This window comes from Sesamum indicum, linkage group LG6, assembly GCF_000512975.1.
Source record: "Sesamum indicum cultivar Zhongzhi No. 13 linkage group LG6, S_indicum_v1.0, whole genome shotgun sequence".
NCBI classification, from domain to species: domain Eukaryota; kingdom Viridiplantae; phylum Streptophyta; class Magnoliopsida; order Lamiales; family Pedaliaceae; genus Sesamum; species Sesamum indicum.
In genome coordinates, this window is record NC_026150.1 from 7,605,918 (window position 1) to 7,621,872 (window position 15,955).

A 15,955-nucleotide genomic window follows, 5' to 3' on the forward strand; every position below is an offset into this window, starting at 1 on the left:
ATAAAAATTAAACGATGTAAAAAATCGAGAGGATAAGACTGTCGGCAGAAAACAACAAAAGCCAACAGTCAGCAAAGCAGCCAGTTGGAAATCATGTGACCGACAAACCATTATGACCGACAGCTGGAAATCATGTAACCGACAAACCATTATGACCGACAGTTGGAAATCACAAGGCGATGACGAAGGCAATGACGTCATCACAAAACAAGTTTGGAGTCCGAATTTCAAATCCGTGGACACCTATAAATAAAGATGTAATGAAGCAGAAGGGGGACATCAGAAAACTTCTCCTACTCTTCAAAGTATTAGAGTTTTAAGTAGTTTTCAATCTTCTGTAGTACTTTAAATTTTCAGTTTATGGGGGTTTCCCCAACAAGTCAAGTCCTCTACATCATGAGAGGCTAAATAATTGTTTCCTCCAACGGAGGAATAATATCTATGTAATATTCTCTATATTTCTTCACTAAAAGTTAGGCTTCTGTTCGACCTGTTTGTCCAAAATTCTATTAATGCCCTATATTGGAGTCCCTTTTACACCCTAAGATAGGAAACGAAATAGGGTTGTGCTGTTTTGTTACTGAAGGAGCCAAGATCCTGCGGTGTTGCGATAGTGTGGTTGGAAGAAGTTCGTAAAACCAAGGACTTGGAATACCCGAAAATCGAACGGTCAAAGCAAGGTATGAATTTATATGGTCTTAATTTATTTCGGAAGCATGTTGGGCCGTTTTAAGAGCATGAAAATAGATTATCTAGCTAATTCCTTTGAAAGGGAAAAATGGTCATAAAACAGGCTGAAGGACCTGATTTACGCCAAATTGAAAGATAAAGGACTAAATCTAATATTGACAAAGTTAGAAGACCAAAATTAATCCGTGACAATGATAAAGGACTAAAGTATTCTTTATCCCAATTTTATTAGTCCTTTTGGGTTCAACTTGCCCGCGGCCCACGGTCCAAGCTTTGATGGAACAAGAGTAATAAATATCCCAGTGCAAAATTAATTAAGTTAATGTTATTGTTTAATCAACTGAAATGATGGGCAGGCTGTCCTTACATCCTCATACATGTGCTCTGGTACTAATTACATAAAAAATTCTAGTAGAATTCCTTCCAAATGAAATGCCAACAAGATTACGGCTGGTGTTCCTATGTGCCGGCCTATGAGCCATCCATCAATGCTTTCACGCCGCAACTAGTTGCTTACATATCGCCAACGTGCTCCTATGTGCCGGCCTATGAGCCATCCATCAATGCTTTCACGCCGCAAGTAGTTCCTTACATATCGCCAACTTGATGTCATAGTCAAAGATAGTTATATAATGCTTTCTACCATACCGAAACGTTCCTCTTACCTAGCTTTAGCTTCTAGATACGCTGAAATGCTTAAGGAGAAAGCCAGAATTCTTTCCTATAAATAAGGAGATTGCTTAAAAGTGCTCATTCGTGTGAATTATTAGGCTGTTTGCTATAAATGGTATCATCGATTCTTTCTATTATTTACATTCATTGTGCTAATCAATCAAGAAACTATGGCTCTAGAAGATACAAAATACACATGTGTAGCAGCCATCTTTGGAGTGACTGGGCTGGTGGGGAAGGAACTCGCAAGAATGCTTCTTGCGACACGTAAATGGAAGGTTTATGGTATTGCTCGCCGGCCAGACAACATCGAGATGGTACGGCAGCGTCCTGGCTACCATTTCATTTCGTGCGACCTCCTTAGCCCTTTGGAAACACAGGCAAAGCTCCCGTCTCTATTAGAGGACATAACCCACATATTCTGGGTCACTTGGGCTAGCCAGTTTCCTCTGGATAGCTCTGAGTGTTACGAGCAGAATAAGGCCATGATGGCTAACGTCCTTAATGCCGTCCTCCCAAACGCCAAGGCGCTAAGGCACGTTTCTCTCCAGACTGGGACTAAGCATTACGTCTCGTTGCAAGGTAATTCTCTTGGCAAAGAAGTCGGCCACTATGAAGAGAAATCCCCAAGGGTGGCTACAGGGTATAACTTTTATTACGCCCTTGAAGACTTGCTGCAAGATAGACTGCCGAGTCATAAGGTGGCTTGGACGATTCACAGGCCTGGACTGATCATGGGTTGCTCTCGGGCTACTTTGTACAATTTCATTGGCAGCATATGTGTATATGGAACTATCTGTAAGTATCTGAACCTCCCGTTTCTTTTCGGGGGCACTAAAGGATGCTGGGAAGAAATGTGCATCGACGCCTCTGATGCACGTCTTGTGGCCGAGCAACACGTTTGGGCTGCTACTAGTGATGATCCAGCCGTGCAGCGACCTGGTAGTGGGCAAGTTTTCAATGCGGTAAATGGTGAACCTTATTCATGGAAGGAGATCTGGCCGGCTATCGGTGCTAAGCTTGGGGTGGACGGGCTAGAGAAGTGCACGTTTTGTGGGGATTTGATGTTTTCATCTGCCATGGCTGACAAAGGAGGGGTTTGGAAAGAAATAGTCGCAAAGGAGGGGCTCGTGCGCACTGAGATGGAAGAATTGGCTAACTGGGACTTTCTTGATATTTTGTTCCGATGTCCTATGAAGATGTTGGCTACTAGACAGAAGGCTGATCTGATGGGATTCAAGACTAGGTACCATGTTTTGGATTCGATATTGTATTGGATTGATGTGATGAGGGCCGAGAAATATATCCCGTGATCATTCAACTATGTAGCAGTTCAGCTATGGAGATGAGAGGTGGTGCTTGGGATGAGGTGCACCACTAAGTTGGTCTGGCCCTCAAAATATTTCTGAATCAAGAATGTGTATAAATAAGGATGGGATTTAGTACTTTGATTTTATGAGTTTGTTTTGAAGTGGTTTTCTTTTATCAATTTGTGGAAGGAAGGGCAGAAGTATTCATGTAATTTATGGCCAAATCCTCGTGCTCTCAGCTGATACATTCCCCCACTTCTACAAGTCTCATGTTGGTAGTTAACTATGAACAGATATTGGCAATATTTGCTTGTATTTTGGGAGTATATTTTGTAATTCTGATATTAATTGTTTTTTACCATCGTGTAATTAAAGTTGCCTCTGTTAATGCGATTTATTCTCCAAAAATTTCCATAAAATATACTTTTCTCCAAAATTTTTCATCAAGTAGCTAAAACTAAGTTGTGATCTTTATCATTAATAATTTGTTATTTAATAAAACCAAAGGTTGTAGAAAACATACTTCCTTTAATATTTAGAATACAAACTATACTAATAAGAAAAATTCTATTTTTTTAATTTAATAACTAAACAAAGATTAAAAATCTGAAATTTCAAAAGTTAAATTTTGTTAAAGTTTTACTAAAAATAAATTGTTATAGTTAAAAGAATATGAACAGTAAAATTGAATATAAATAAGTAAAGAATTCATAAATGAAGAATGCCAATAGTTTTTCTGGTCCATAAATATAGATAAAGTCATTAATCGATTTTTTTTTTGGTATAAAAAGTTGATGAAATGAATTATTTGAATTCAAAATTATATTAATGAACTTTTTAAATATAAAGATTCGTTTTTAAATGAATTAATCTACTATTTTTTTTTTAATTTTAAATTTTGATTCAAGATATATCTGTACAATTAATGAAACATGAAGAGAGGCTTTTGGTGTGTTTATATATTTAGTTTACACAAATACCCTTCTCAATTTATGCATAAAATAATTATCTCATACTATTATACCATTCAATTAAAAATATACATTCATTTTAAATGTATTTTTATATTCATGAATATGTAAATATAATTAAAAATATAAGTACTATTTTTGTATATATTTTGCACAATTGAGTGTGCTCAATTATTAATAACTAGTAATTAGCACACTCGCCTTGTGTGGAAAATATAAAAAAAAAGGAAAAAGTATTATTTTAGTCCGGTAAGTATGCTTAATTTTAATTTTAGTCCGATAATCCATTTTTGTTTAGGTCCAGTAACTTACAAAATTGCTTACTTTTAGTCCTTTGGCAGATTTTCGGATAATTTTACCCCTATGCAACATTTGAAAGGCAACTTAAACTTGTTTATTCCATAAATAACGATGTTTTTAATGAATTATTTATCAATTATTTTTATTTATGCGCATATCAAATATGCTTTTAGAATCAATTAAAGTTTTTGTTTTTAAAACAATTTTATCTCTGTTAATTGTTGTTAGCTTCCACCGCATGGAGTAGTTACTTTATATATAAATTGAAAAGAGTATTTTAGTAAAATAAAATGTAAACAGACCAAAACCATTATCATGCTTTATTAATAGTACTAGCACCCTTTGCACATTCAATGTGTGCTAAATTTTCTAGATGTAAATTATAAATATTTATTAAAATTTGTATGAATATTATGTATAGTTAGCTAAGCATTTATTAACTTATGATAAGTAAAATATATTACTACAAAAACTTTTTACTTTATGGGACAAATAATTTAATTAATTCTCATCTGTCATCTAACATATTTTACTTTTTATAATATTTACTTTACACGACAATCCATTTAATTGATTTTCATTTATCTTTTTAATCTACTTCACTATGACAAGTGATCTAATTAATTCTCATTTATATCTATGCTAAGAAATTTTGTTCAAATTTTACCAATTTTTCTTGTAATTTCATTTATAATGTCTTAAGCTGAGCAACAAAATAAACATTTCACAAAATGCGGAATGCAAAACATTGTGTCCCTAACATATTGTAGGAATCGCGATGGAATGTTTCATTCAATAACGCCAGAATGGTATTGTTTAATCTTCTTCGGTAGAGACAACAAAGCGCTACAAAAATTACTTATGTGGTAAAGTATAAAAATGTGTATAATCCAAATAGCAAAATATATTTTTCCGTTTTTTCAATGTAAAGGGATGCATGTTAATTAGACCAAAACTTTAGGTGGGAAATTGTAAAAATATCCTAAAAGAAAATTGATTTATCATCCCGTGATACATTCTTATAACATTGACCTTAGAAGCTCTTAAATATATTTATATGTTCTCAAGATCTTATAATTACAACCGAAACAGCCTCTTAGTTTTTAAGTGCCCACAAGGACTAAAAGATGAAAATTTTGGTGTTTGTGAACATGGTATTTTCAGTAACTCCTGGTGGGTGCAAACTACAATAAATATCATCAACACGTCATTTCTTATTCCTTACAGTTTTAGCTTTCTCCAAAGCTTGGACAGTAATGTAGTTATAACAAAATTTGCTCAACATCAGATGAATTGAACGTTGCTCAAGAAGCATATAAAGATTGAACCATGTAACACATTCACAGTTTAACTTTTTACAAGAAGTGTGTTAGATTTTTTAAGCCTATCCTGAGGACAACAGAATTCTTAGGCTTCGACTACCTTCTCCGTCTTCTGCCTCTCCTTTTTCTTACTGGCTTTCTTAGTTTCTGAAGTGGCATTGTTTAAGTCAGTTTCAAGCTCAATTCTAGCGAAAACAGGTTTTGGCTGAGCAGTGATGTGCCCGGGCTTTAGCCCACCCCACCTGGTTTCACTCTGCAACAATCATTAGAGTATTATTAAAGGCTTGTGCCAGTAGTGTTAAACATACAGGAAACAAATAAGCAGCTTGCACGTTTGCATAATGCAGGCAGAGGGGAGAGAGAGAGAGAGAGCCAGACCCAGGAGACAGCATTGAACTGGTCCTCGGAGTAGCCGAGCTGGGTGTATATTCTCAAAGATAAACTTGGCGTGATTGGAGATAAGGCAATTGCTACAATTCTTATTGCTTCCAACACAATCACTAAGTCCTATTCAATGAACAAAGAAACTAGGTTATCATCTTTTTTTCATTTTGCTTTTTATAGCAAAAAGATACAGTAAAAGCTTCTTACATTCATGCATAAATATACACCTTTTACACATGTCTAGAGAAAATTAAAGATAGATGAAATGTATATGTACTGGACTCAGGTATGCTCTAAACTTTTTGACTTAGAGGGGGTTTGGCTAAGCTTATTTAATACATGTATAAATTCCTACATCTCATAAGATGTTAGATCTTACTTAAAAAAATAAAATCCCAAAGGTTTGAATAAAATAAAACATTAAAGCTAATAAAAGTTGTCACATCTAACAAGATATGTCCGGGTGTTTGGCGTAATAAGTTCCTTTTATTGATAAAATGACAAAAAAAAACATGATAACATCAAGATAAGGTAAGTAGCTATTTTTTTATATATAGTCTTTTTAAAGTACTTTTGTAAAAATATGAAAATCAAATTTTAACAGTTAATCCCTTTTGTTACAAAAATGAAAGATTTGACACGAGAATGAATGCAAATGTAATATAATATTAGATTTTCATACAACGTTAAGCATCATAAAGATTAGGGCTGGAGAGAGAGAATCCTTCATTCATTCAAAAATAGGGTGAAATATGTGAAGGTTGAAATTGAACTATAGCCAAAATAATGAGGATATTTTTGTCTTGTGTAATATTAATCATATAGAGCTTATAAGAAGTTTAAAGAAAATAGGATCTCGTAAGCTCTTTTTTAACAAAAAACTTGCCAAATCGTATTCAAGAGGTTATAATCTCTTTCAAACATCTTTTACGATGTTTTCACAAGCTCATAAGCTTAGCCAAACACCCTCTTAAGGGAATCAAATTAGGTGGAACTTTTCTATCTCTCACCTCAGGCAAAAAAAATTTTATATACACATTCCCATATCATGCCATATATGTTTGGATATGTAGGCAAGGTGGGAAGAACCAACTGCCACCCAATGCAAACATTTCATGTTTCTGTATGCTATGAAAGATAAAATAAGCAGAATGGAAAAGAAACCTTTGATGCAGTTTCAAAACCAGACTCCCCTTGCTTAAAAAGAGACCATGGTGCTTTTTCATCAATATATACATTCCCTGCATTACCAATCTCTAGCACAGCCTCACAAGCTGATGACAGTTCAAGGTTCTCATAGTGCTGCCTGGCTTTGTCAACCTGTAATGGAGTGACCAAAGGTTAAACCCTGCCAATTAGTCTAAGCAATAGGACCCATCAGAACGAAGAAGAACTATATCGAGAAAATGAAATGGTAGTGGCCACCACACAGGTTAATTTGTCATTTAGGTGGATGGATCTAAACAGGTGGCTATCAATGGGATGGATAAATGCATCAATCTTATAATTTCAGTCAATTTAGTAATCCATTTTATTGTTAACCCATTGGGATATACCAAATAAGAACTACGTCAAACAACTCAAATGGCTCTTTCCACGCTTATCTCCCTTTGTCCAGCAATTTGTAGCTTCTGAGTAAATTAGTGTGTTATCCTTATATTTCATTTAACATGTCCATACCAAGTGTATAAAATGTAATCTTAAGTATGCAATTCGATATGAAAGAAGAAAATCTTCTTATTTCTCATGTATTTTGAAGTACAAGAGGGCACTAAATATCATATACAAGTGTAAGTCCAACATGATCCCCCGAATCAAGCTATTAGATCTTAAACTCTTACATTTCTGATATCCGAAGGATTAGCCCTATCATAGTACATGAACTTACTATATTTACCACATGAAGTCTTGAAAGGAAAAGAGACTAAATAACTCCTAACTCTGAAACTATCTAATCAACTCCCTCAATTTAAGGATTTTCAGATCAATCTTCCTAATTTGTTTACAGCTCATTTTCCCTAACAATATACTTGGCTCGATTAAGTTGGATACAACATGGCAAAACTAAAATAAAGGACAAAAACAGTTATCCAAGACCCTATGCTCCTTTCTATTTTCTGGGACATTCACAAACAATATTGCTTTCCCTAAAATGCAGATCTTTCAAATAGCAGTCCTCTCACTTGAAGTGATATTGTGAAACCACTAATTCTCTACCACTATTTTAAGCGCAAACTAACCTTTCAACTTGCATCTAAGCTCGTATCAACCTATAATTGAACATTTAATATTTGGAGGGAGTGTATACTTGAGAGAAATAATGTTAAAATTACAATATGTAATAGTAATACTTGTAGCAGTAAAAGTGTAGCATAAAGAGCTCCATGCAAAGAGCTAGTAAATCCAATTCTTTTGGCAAAGATTTCTTGGATTTTAAATTTCTTAATGATATACGAAGTTAATAAACCCATTCAATAAATCGCACTACTTACACCAATTTAATTCATGTTGGATCCAAACTCATATAATCTGGGCGGTCTGGATGGGTCGATAGGATTGGCTTGATGGATTGCCGTTGTACCACCACCATCATATAATTATTTGTGATCTCTCTAGAGAAGCTTTGACTTTCCTAGAGATTTGAACCCCTATACAAACGTTTTCTCTTGCGTTTGCTTTACGGAAGCTCAAGCAGCAGCATATAAAGATCCTAATAATCAAATTTCTAGCAGCAACTTCAAGCTTTAAAGCTCATTTCACTGACCATTCAAAGTAGCAAAGCGTAGCGCATCCCCTCCCCCCCAGTACAAGCTACAAAATCCAATTTAGACATGGACACATGCACTTTTTCGGCACTCAGTTTAGCAAACATAACATTAAGCTTTAAATACTTATTTTTCTATGCAACCACTTTATATATTTTTCTGTGCACATCTGACATTCTATAAATCAATACTATCTAATAAGCATCTGGAACTCATAAGCTCTTTTTTATCATAGCAAAACACCCCTAATCAATTATGTAGGAAACAGGCCATATGAACAAGAAAACACATCAAGCAGTTTAACAGTACTGTATAATTCAAAAGGAAAAGGAAACTAAAAGATAATTTATAGTTTTATTGACTACCCCTCCTACCACTCGACCAATTTCCTCAAACCATAACCAAAGATTAAATTTGTATGTGAACTTTACCAGGTTCCCAACAATATCCTTGAATGCATTTCCTTCTGCTGCAATTGCTGAATCAACCATAATAGTTGATTGGCAATTCTTTCTCAAAAGTCCAAGAGTACGATTAAGAAGATTACCTGAAGGAAAGTCAAGATTATACTGCTGCAAATATAAATCTGATGGAGTAAGGCCATCCAATATGGAAGGACAATACAGATGTTGATATTCATGAACTCTGGTTCAAACAGCAAATAAATGGAGATGTTCTTGATTGCTAGTCTGGATTGAATAAGGCTATCCCAGTTACATGCCAACACAAACATCCCTTTTTCCTTTTCTCTTAATTTGTCTTTTTTATGATCAACTAATGGTTTTTGTAATCTTGACATACTTATGCTATGCATAGAAGTTTAGCAAGTCTATGGATTCATAACTTTTTTCCCCCTAAAATAACCCTGTAGTATCACATTAAATTTCTTGCTATGCCCTTTATCTAATTACTATCGCCATTTTTCTCTTAGAACTTTAAATTTCTTTCCTAGCTGTGATTTAAGAAAGAAAGAACAAGTTACACTACTTTTTATCCATGGAGCTCAAGTAGAACAATCTTTAGCCTTCACAATTATCCAAATCATCTTTTTTTTTCTTCTACTAATTCTCTCATCAATACCAAAAGTTATCAAGAAAAGGAAAAAAAAAAAAGGAAACAAAACTGATTCTTTTAACATTACACACAAAAAATTGAAGAACACTTGGTTCTCCCAAAGAAACAATTTATTAAACCCGCCATTATTGTCCATATATTTTCTTTCAGACAAAAGATGTTTGCAGCTGGTCAATTTAGAAAAGTAACAAAGAAATGCGCATATTCATGGAATTATCTGATAGACAAGCAATGCATGAATATCCAACTTGGCTCAGCTAAAGCTCATTTGTAAAAACACTTCCAAATGCAGCTTGAGTAAGATTCCCAATAGCCTACAAAGTGTCAAAACAAAACAGGACAGTAAACTCGATTAGGTACTCATGTAATAGGGGAAGATAGTTTACCAATAGTATTAGCAAGATTTGCATTAATAATATTGATGAAGCGGTCCTCTGAGTAGTCCCCATCACCACCAAACTCCACCTCCTTAAGGAAGAAATACCTGACTGCATCAGGTCCAAATCTGTGGACCAGTTCAGTAGGTTCAAGGGTATTTCCCAGCGACTTCCCCATTTTCATGCCATCCTAGTATATAAAAAGCACTGCTCTACTTTAAAACAGGGTAAAAAGATAAACGTAACATGCAAACAAAAATTTGACATTAAAACAGGGGTAAAAAGATAAACATGACATGCTAACAAAATTTGACATTAATGAAAAATTATGAACACAAAACAAATATCAGATGCATGCTTAACAATTTATTTTGTGCAATATCTACTACTTTGTAAAGGAAATACTTGAAATTTTATTGAACATGGCCATAGCTGAATAGAAGCAAAACATAATCCAAATGAGACTATGTACAAGAAGCAACACAGAAGTACTTCATTGTCAATTTAGACTACAGCAAAGTTGTTATGGAAGATCATCTTAAAAATGAATCCTTATGAACAGAGCAATATTGTACAGAAGAAAATCTGAATTACATAGGCTCTTGATAAGTGGTTTGACCACAAGCTATGTTGAGTCATATGAGTTCTAATTCCACGAAAAGACAGCAAATAGGGGAGTACGATCTTTGAGTTCAAGATAAATGGTCAATAAATAGCATGGACTCTGTGTTAGATGGCATAGTACATGTCAGAAAGAAATATTAAAGTTCCAGAAGACAGGGAATTCCATTTGAATCTAACTTTAATACCTTTGTCAAGAATCCATGACCAAAGACCTTCTTTGGAAGGCTTATCCCAGCTGACATCAACATTGCTGGCCAATAAACTGCATGAAACCGTAATATGTCCTGCATATTATTTGGGAAAATGAGTTAACAAATATGAGCTCTTCCCAAAACTAGACTATTAGGGTTCTCCAAGATGTAGTTCCTTAACTTCTCCAAAAACTTTTAAAACTACACAAGGTCCATAAATTTACTTTGTACCATGTTGGACAAGGCCCACAACTGATGAGACTACCTAGAATAATTTCTATTAAGACAAGAAAAAAGGAAGTCTTGTTCTAAGCTCTTGGTAAGGATGCGTTTCTCAGAATTATTAGTGATACAAATGACGTAGCCTTCGAGTTCTGGATGATTGAAAGGGTTATTGGAGTTGGCCTCATATTACTAATTGTTAACTCATACCAAAGAACATAGAGATGAGTGCTACAACGAACCATCCAACTAAAACATTACCTTCCCAATCAAGTGCAGTGATGCAGGCCAACCAGAGGAAATGGCAGTCTGTAAGCTGGGCTGTTTGTTATCCTCCAAGAGAGCAGATATGTAACTGTTTGACAAGACAACAAAATGGGAAGGAGGAAAATAAATAAAGAGAATAGAATGGCAAAAGAAAGCCTCAAAGTAGAGCAGTATTTAGGATGACAAGGAAGCAAATTCAAATGCAGAGAACTTGTTTGGCAGAAAAAGGTCTCCAGATCACAAATATATAATAGTTAAGCAGTCACTCAAGGATGCATTAGATTACCCCAATAAAGCATCAAACCATACGTATATAGTTTGCTTAGTATCATTAGGCACTGGAATGCCCCAGCTCACTGATGCTCGAGAAATGGAGAAATCTCTCAGGCCACTTTTGACCCAGCCTTGCACCTAGGAAAGTTCGTTTAGAAAAAGGGTGTCAAAAGAAAGTGAAGCCATCAACTGGACTTGTTTTATAAGTTCAAACAAGATCTATATGCTGTTTCCTGTTAATGCCTTCCAATAATTGATGTCTAATTTCTTCATTTATGCGCCCATTATGAATATGGATTCCATGTTCCCATTATAAAAGCAAGCGTCAATAGAATTCTAAAAGAACTGATTATAGAGAAGTCACATGTAAAAGTAATTACCAAGAGCATAAAGATCAAAAGCTGAAAAAAATAAAGAGTTACAAAACCTCATTCAAGCGAAAAGAAGGATGCACGAAATCCGGATTCTCTATCAAAATCTCTTCTAATTGCTTTTGATACTTTGATAGCGCAAAGAAATAATTGTCTTCCTTCCTGAGCAGACATGGCTTCAGGTGCACTGGGCAACAATTGTTGTCCAACAATTCCTTCTCATCCTACCAATTGAGAAATTCAAGCAACAGCGCATTACCAGCTATCAAAAATAAAATTCTTGACCAATTCGCACACGCAGATACACATGTACATATATACGTACATATATATATATAGCTTTCCTTAGATCACAAATGCATATAATACATGTCCAATAGCCCTACAGTCTATGTTATCCCAGTGCATATGTAATACAATCAAATCATCTCAAAAATGTTCTTAAAGTAATGAAATGTCCCGGTCATCTGCCCTTACTGATTCCTTTCATTTCTCCACCCAATCCCTCCCCTCTTTTTCTCTCTCCTTAGGATGCAAGAATTTCACCTAAACCCAACTACAAACAGAGTAGCTCCAGCCAATGTAATTGCAATCCTATAATTGATCAAGTGGTCAAATATATAGAACAAAATGACTAGCAAACAATGGCAAGAGGACCTTTGACTACCACGCATGGTCACCCGAGTCATCAATACCCTTTGATTTGAAATACTGAAAGATAACAATCTACTCACACCTCTATATGCAAATCCACACATGAATTGAGTTCAACAGCGAAGAATCATAATACATGATTTTATGTCTTTTTAAGTATCTTAGTTTGTATTATCTCCTTTAGCATGCATGCAGCGCATATCCTTTTGCTCTCTTCAGAGAAAAACTTTTTCAGTAAAATTAGATAGGTAATATAAATGATAAAATGGAATACAGCCATGAGAACTTGCTATAGACTAGGAAATACCTTATATTCCTCACAATTCACACAATATAGTCCCTCATAGTCAGCACGGTAAATATCACCTTTGGCAAGAACCTTAGAGTAAAATTCCTTGACAATGGCTTCATGATTGGGATCAGTCGTGCGAATGAACTTGTCATACGATATGTCTAACTGCCAACCAGATGAATCAACAAGGTATGCCAAAGATATAACCAGAGATGTTATAAAGTATCAAACAAACACAATGGCTACCTCTTTCCAGAGAGCCCTGTAACCTTCAGAAATGATATCACAATGTTCACTAGGACTGGAACCATTGGCAGCTGCAGCACTAGCAATCTTCTCCCCATGCTCGTCTGTCCCTGTTATAAATATAACCTCTTTCCCCAGAAGCCTCTGTAGTCCAAACATAAAGCGCATGCAATTACATTCTACAATGACATTTCCTTTTTAAGTAAAGAACCACTTAGCAAGATTATGCCAACAAGCTCCTGACTAAGAATGTGCTCGTAACACTATGTCTGCAACTGGAAACCATAGTTAAGAACAACATATGTAACAAGAGCAATAATATAAATGTTTGCATGTTGGGAACTACAGCAAATGGTAGGAACTATAACAAAATAATCATGAAGAATCTCAAGGACTGAAAGCAGATATCACGAGCATACAAGTCTGCTCTGTAGTCAAGATATGCCTGAACACCACTGCTTCTGCATCGCTCCATTGTTTGAACATAACTAATGACAAAAATTCAGAACGTATCAAGTCCTTTCTTGGTTTAATTTTTATGGATTATCAGCTAACACAATAGCATTGCAATGGAAGCAATTCCAAAAAAAACATTTCCTGGGAACACAACAGTTCTCCCCCAACGTGTGGGTAAATATATGAAAAAATTAAATACACAAAAACGTTAAGGAGATGCATTCTCCTCCACTCACGCTCGATTTTCCTTTAACGTCTCTTATTTCCGCGAAACCCATCTGTAATTTCTTGCCTAGAAACAAACTTTGTTTCGTAATACCTGAAAACGGGCTATGGCATCAGCTGCAATGGTGGTGTAGGCGCTGCCCATATGCGGTGGGGCATTGACGTAGTAAAGCGGAGTGGTCAGCACAAAAGGGTCCGCGGCATTCGTAGCATATGAAGCCCTGCAAGTGCAGTTGAGGCTTCCTTTAGAAAGAAAAAACTTTGAATTTCTTAAACCTGTTCTTTGGCATTTTACAGAAGTGTGGAAGTTGGGGGATGATGACGAGAAGAGGCGGAGGCCGTTCTGTATCGAGTATTGGACTCTACAAGCCATTGATGTTTGTTTGGATAGTGAATTGTTGGGAGGCGCCAGCTGCAAGCAAGGGAGAAATGAAAAGAGGTTTGGGAGAGGCTAATTTTGTTATATGAGTAATTTCGTTTTATTTTGAATAATTACAATTCCCTCTCATATTATTTTGAGATAATTAAAATTCTCTGTCATAAGTTTAGTATAACTAAATATAAACTCTTTATCATTTGAAAAATTAGATTTAGTATTATGAAGGTTTATTTTGATCTAACAAATACGTTTTTTCATTTATTAAAATTCATTGAATTAAGATTCATTTTGATCTAACAAATAAATTTAATCATTTATTAAAATTTATTGAATTTGTTGATAGTAACCAAAAAAACTAAATGACAATTGATATTTACCATCGATTGATTTATTACGGACTGATTGTACATCAAATCTTTTTTTCCGACTAAACTACCCTTATAATAGTGAAAATATACCACATTACATGCATTAACGCATAAAGACGTATACGTGTAACTTCTTCATAAAAAAATTTATTTAACATGCAATAAATCAGTAATAAGACAATCAGAGGTATATATAAATTTGTTTTCTGATTTTTTTGTTAATATCAGCAAATTCAGTAAATTTTGACTAATCGAGAACTTATTTGTTAAATGGAAGCAAACTTCAAAGATGCTAGATATAATTTCTCAAAACGTATAAAATTTGTGTGTAATTATATCAAATTTGAGATGAAGTGAAATTATCCCTTTTATTTTCTTTCGTTTTTGGATTTATTTTGTTAAGTAAGGTATTATTTATTTATATAGTGTAATAGTAATAGGATAAAATCAATGTTTGTTTAGTAAGGTCTTATTTATTTATGTAATGTAATCGTAGTTGGATAGAATAAGCGCCTGTGTAAAATTAAAAATACATATATATATGTATTTATATATATATATATCAAAGTCTCTAATCATAATAATATATTCGTGAACAACTATTCATTAACATTATTGTATTTCATGAAATTATTAAGCTTCTAACTTTATATATTAGCTATTATAGTTATCAATGAGATACCAGATAAACATTATAATTCAAAAAATTTGAAATATTGGTGTTCATTTTCATGTAAATTGAAAATATATTTTAGTTAAAATCATATCAAAATACATTAAAATGCTTCTGCACATTCGATCTGTATACTTAATTGTAAATTTTAAAATTATAAATATTTATTAAAAATTATGGAATATTTTTTAATTATTTAATTATTTATTAATTTATGATATTGATGCGTGTAATTTCAGCACAAGCCCAAGTTCTTGGATCTTGATATCGAATTCGGGCTAACAAAGCAAGAGCTTTTGAGAAAGAGAACCTGCAAAACAAAATATTAGCACTCTGATGCTTAAGTTAGTACTGGATTCAAAGAATAATAATTTGAAATAATGAAAGGCGTTAAAATGATAAGATATGATGATGGAGAAAGGAATGAATCGTGTATATGAATGCAGTAGAAGCGTGGCAAGGTACTAGCCAACTTTCTGTAACGTGAAAGTGTCCCTCCGTCTGGGGGTGAATCCCTATTGATAGAAGGGTTTCCTAAACTAGGGAACTAATGGGGCTCCCTACCTTCTTGGGAAACGGACATAATTGGTTAGGATAAAGCTTGATTAAATCCCGTTTGTTTAGGGATCATGCTGTTAGGATCATGATGCAGGTGAGGGCGAGAGTCCGAGACGGAGAGGGATTCCTAGTCTGCATGGAGTCTGCTGGGTGTTAGAGTCCGAGTTCTTGGGGACCTTCTTGCCACGCACACTCCTTGTCAGCTAAAGGGGCCTACGTGGAGGATCCAGGTGTGTGCCACACAGGCCTCAAGAACTAATGCGAGTATGAGGAGTGGACCAGCTACGAGTG

General features: G+C 34.7%; 2 protein-coding genes across 3 annotated transcripts; one reads left to right on the forward strand and one right to left on the reverse strand.

The window, feature by feature from the left end:
- LOC105164016 (iridoid synthase) lies at positions 1,370-3,030 on the forward strand. The gene has a single exon (XM_011082559.2). The coding sequence runs from the start codon at positions 1,533-1,535 to the stop codon at positions 2,673-2,675; it is 1,143 nt and encodes a 380-aa protein (XP_011080861.1). The 5' UTR covers positions 1,370-1,532; the 3' UTR covers positions 2,676-3,030.
- On the reverse strand, positions 5,138-14,125 carry LOC105164017 (methionine--tRNA ligase, chloroplastic/mitochondrial). 2 transcript variants are annotated; one of them, XM_011082560.2, is made up of 12 exons: positions 13,781-14,123; positions 13,006-13,149; positions 12,775-12,924; positions 11,870-12,037; positions 11,456-11,580; positions 11,164-11,257; positions 10,675-10,773; positions 9,875-10,055; positions 8,846-8,961; positions 6,814-6,969; positions 5,644-5,772; positions 5,138-5,518 (listed from the first exon to the last, which is right to left on the reverse strand). In XM_011082560.2, the coding sequence occupies exons 1-12, from the start codon at positions 14,057-14,059 to the stop codon at positions 5,351-5,353; spliced, it is 1,809 nt and encodes a 602-aa protein (XP_011080862.1). In that variant the 5' UTR covers positions 14,060-14,123; the 3' UTR covers positions 5,138-5,350. The 2 variants fall into 2 exon arrangements, with proteins under 2 accessions (XP_011080862.1, XP_020549954.1); XM_020694295.1 differs by lacking the exon at positions 5,644-5,772 and having other exon boundaries at positions 13,781-14,125.